The sequence below is a fragment of the Suricata suricatta genome, chromosome 11, assembly GCF_006229205.1.
Source record: "Suricata suricatta isolate VVHF042 chromosome 11, meerkat_22Aug2017_6uvM2_HiC, whole genome shotgun sequence".
In the NCBI taxonomy this organism is placed as follows: domain Eukaryota; kingdom Metazoa; phylum Chordata; class Mammalia; order Carnivora; family Herpestidae; genus Suricata; species Suricata suricatta.
The window spans coordinates 13,806,040-13,810,248 of record NC_043710.1 but is presented as its reverse complement, the minus strand read 5'-3'; the positions used below and the strand labels follow the sequence as shown (position 1 = coordinate 13,810,248).

General features: G+C 36.1%; 1 protein-coding gene across 1 annotated transcript in view; it reads right to left on the bottom strand.

Annotated features, from left to right (window-relative positions):
• Positions 1-4,209, bottom strand: part of LOC115306430 (olfactory receptor 10AG1-like) — a 5,562-nt gene that overhangs the window by 392 nt on the left and 961 nt on the right. The window contains exon 2 of the mRNA XM_029956822.1: positions 1-647. Coding sequence (XP_029812682.1) covers positions 1-647 — 647 coding nt within the window. The remainder of the gene's footprint in view (positions 648-4,209) is intronic.

Genomic DNA, 4,209 nt, shown 5'->3' with positions numbered 1-4,209 from the left:
GGAAATGTGACAAAAGACATAGCTACCACATAGACTGACAACTCATGTACAAAGACGTCCCCACAGGCTAGCTTGAGGATGGGGGGTATGTCGCAGAAGAAGTGGTTAATTTGGTTAGAATTACAGAAATGCAGAGAGAACATTTGACTTGTTAGTCCTATCTGGACTGGGGCACCACCAATCCAGGAGCCAACAGCCAGTTGGATACACTTCTTCTGGTTCATGACTAGAGGGTAGTGCAGAGGGTTACAAATGGCCACGTAGCGGTCATAGGCCATCACTGTCAGGAGGAAACATTCAGTGGCTCCCAGCATATGGAAGAAGCACATCTGGGAGGCACAGCCCAGCACAGAAATGCTTCCATCCTGAGTCCAAATGTTCACCAGAATCCTAGGGATGGTGACGGACACATAACAGATTTCCAAGGAGGAAAGATTCGCCAGGAAAAAATACATGGGTTTCTGCAGTGCCTTGTCAACTCTGGTTATTATTATTATGAGGCTATTTCCAATTAAGATAATAACATAAATGATGGAGAACATCCCAAATAGGAATGGTTGGAGGTTTGGAACTTCAGAAAATCCCAAGAGCACAAATTGCTTTATGGTGGAAATATTGTCATTTGCTTTCACCTCTTCACATTTCATCTGTGGGAATGATTTAATCAGAAGTACAGGTCACTCCAATTCCTTTGGCTCTTGATTTCCTCTTATACATAAACAGGATGGCATACTTCCCAGAGTTTCCCAGTTCCTTAAAAAACAAATCTATAAATTCCAGGGCTCTAAATATGTGGTGAGGTGTATTTTTATCACTATTAAATGTATTTGTATGAAAAAATCTCTTTTGTCTTTAAATTTTTTTTTCATATTTTTATTTTATTTTTGAGAAACAGAGTGCATGATGGGGAGGGTTAGAGAGAGAGGGAGACAGAATCTGTGGCAGGCTCCAGTCTTTGAGTGATCAGAACAGAGCCTGACACAGGGTTCAAACTTGCTGACTGAGCTGAAGTCCAACACCCAACTGAGAGACCTACCCAGGTATCCCTTTGTCCTTTTTTTTTTGTGCTCTGAATTATCAAACTTTTTTGCTTCTGAAAATAAGATATGTGACTGTAATTTTGTTCTCTATTTGTACACTCAAAATTGCAAAATCTAAATTTATAGTTAACTGTGACAGTAATTCCATCCCTTCACTTGTCCTTTTCTGTTTATTCTGTTTTCTGTTATTATCAACTCAAAATTAACTTCATTGCCCAAGTCAATATCTTGTACTCCACCCAAATAAGTTTTATGAATGAATATAGTACGATTTTTAAAGTAATGTGTTTTTGTGGGCCTAGTTTGGACATTCTGCATATTTAGGCTATTTTACTATAGGACAAACTTGGTGAACTGATCACTAAATATTATGGGATGTTATTTTGCCTTTAGAAGTGTATGTTTCAGTGTAAGATACATGAAATCAGGAGTCATATTTTTTCCAGGTTTTGCAGTAAGGAGAAAAGGTGGTCTAAGACATTTTATGTGTTCAGAAGTACTCAGAGCTAAGAGGCATCGAGCATTTTTGTTCAGGAAAGCAACCCCAATTACTATGTATACCCCTCATACATTTGCCATATCAAAGAAACGTCAACCAAACTCATCTCTGAAATCAGCCTAAATTACCCATATCTTCAACAACTGCTATTATTCTGCTGACTCCATTTAATCCATCTCATCTTTTCGTTGCACACATAAGTGTCTGTGTTCAGGAACATGAGTGAATCAGGCTGGATAGCTCATCTTCATTATGTATTTTTGTCACTTGTATAACTAGATTATAAGCTTCTTTTGATATTCTATACATTGCTCTATGTAAATCATAGTATATTTGTTTTGAAAAATGAGATTTACTATCTTATTGAATAAATTACAAGGAGCCATATTGGTTGTCTTTGGAATAGTCTCTCTGGTAGAACATGGGTTACGACTCAAAATGTAGACTTCCCTTGCCACTCTCCCTTCTGAGACATATAGTTGAGGCATGTTTGATGTAGTGTGTATGGTGTGTGTGTGTGTGTGTGTGTGTGTGTGTGTGTGTGTATTATACACATTTCATTCAATCTTTTCAAAATAGCAAATTGCTTCATTATTTGCAGTATGTCTTAGATAACTTCCATATAATGAGTTAACTAATTTGAAAGCCAATAGAGACTAACTCATTGCTAGGAAAATATATGCCTATAACTGTATTCTAAGGCTATTAAATATGGACAATAGTCAAAATTCAGCTACAAAAAATGTGGACACAAATGGGGCAGTTATGACAGTCCATGCAATACTTGAGCATGAGGATTTTCTGTGGCTGAGAAAAAGGAAATTAAATGATAAATTCTTTTACAATCTACTATATTCCAAACTACATATTAAGGTAAAAAATGTATGTAATACTTACCCTGCTGTTATCCAAATCTGCTGATGTAAAAGTGAATCCAGGGAATGTAAAAATTCTGTAAGTGAGTCTGTGAGATGGTCAGAAATTAGTAGCTGCTATGTGACATACATGATTACACAGCAAGGGTGTGTGTGTGTGTGTGTGTGTGTGTGTGTGTGTGTGTTTTATCTACATCATCCTACAACCTTTAACCATAAGCCATATCTTATTAACCTGCTTCATTCAACATAAAAACCATATTCGGACAGTTGTCCACATTGTTTGTTGAATGAATTACTGCCTCTTTCTAGACTAGCATGCATCATATGTGTCCACATTTGTTGAGTTTACCATTGCTCTTGGAAACCGCCATTCTATTCATTCTCATTATTGGGTCTGCTTTTCATGAAATCTCTTCTCTCATTGGTCTTCTCTACATTATTCTTTACTGCTTAGGTCAGGTAGGACATTTGAAAAGCAAAGTGCATCTAAGATGCCAACAAACAACCAGGAGAAGCAGCAACAAAACTTGCAATCCAAGACCATGATGTTCTTTATCTACTGAAGCTTTTCTTTGTGGCCTCAACATTTTTTTTTGTAAATGGAACAATAATTTTATGAACAGTCAATGGAATTCTCACTATAAAACCATTTAAAAACTGAAAAGGGATTTAATAATTAATATTTAATAATGATTCAAAGTAAATAATTATTCAAATACTAACCAATTCATACATTTCTCTTCTAAACATAATCTTACCAGGGGCTCTTGGGTGGCTCACTTGGGTAAGCATCTGACTCTTGATTTCAGCCCATGTCATGATCTCATGGTTAGGAGACTAAGCCCCACATGGGGCTCTGCACTGAGTCTGGAGTCTGCTTGAGATACTCTCTCTCTCTCTCTCTCTCTCTCTCTCTCTCTCTCTCTCTCTCTCTCCACTATGGATCATGCTATGTCTCTCTCTCTCTCTGTCAAATAAATAAGCCTTTAAACATATCCTCACCATAAAAGCTTCTTCAAATCTTCCAGCATGGCAGCAGGTTTTCTGAGGTCTGGGAACCTTTAGATGCTCTCTATATATCACAGAAACACACACACACACACACACACACACACACACACACACACACACACATACACATGAGTATATAATGCAAGTAAATGTAGTCAACTTTGTTTTTACTCAGATATTTCCTGTTTGTCTCTGGTGTTACTGCTGAAGTAAAGATTCTTCTTCCTCTTCTCCTTTCTCTTCTTTTTCTTCTTCTTCTTCTTCTTCTTCTCTTCTTCTTCTTCTTCTTCTAGTTCATCTTCTTGAAATAAAGATTGTGACATCAATTACAACTATCATTTCAATGTATGTAATGCTTATATTCATAAAAAGTTTATAAACTCAAATTGGGAGGTAAGAAATAATCAGAATTTAGTGATTGCTATTCACAAGGCTTTTTCCTTTAGAAGTCTCTAAAGATAAAAATGAAAACATGACAATATCTATTTAGCATCTTCAGATTCATTTACCTGGAACTAGACTCTTAACAAACAAAGAATTGGATTCTTAGGATGCAAACCCATTTTGATAAGGTCCATTCACTATCTTGTTCCTTACTTATGTGTAATTAAATTTTCAGGAGATATAATTTCCAGATTTAATACATTCAAACACCTTTAGTACATGCTTAACCCATAATAGTTTTAAAAGTGGTCATCTAAGATGATAACAGTAACAATTATGTTGATCATAATGCAAATGTCAATAATCTTTGGTATATTTCTCCATTATGTTACAAAGT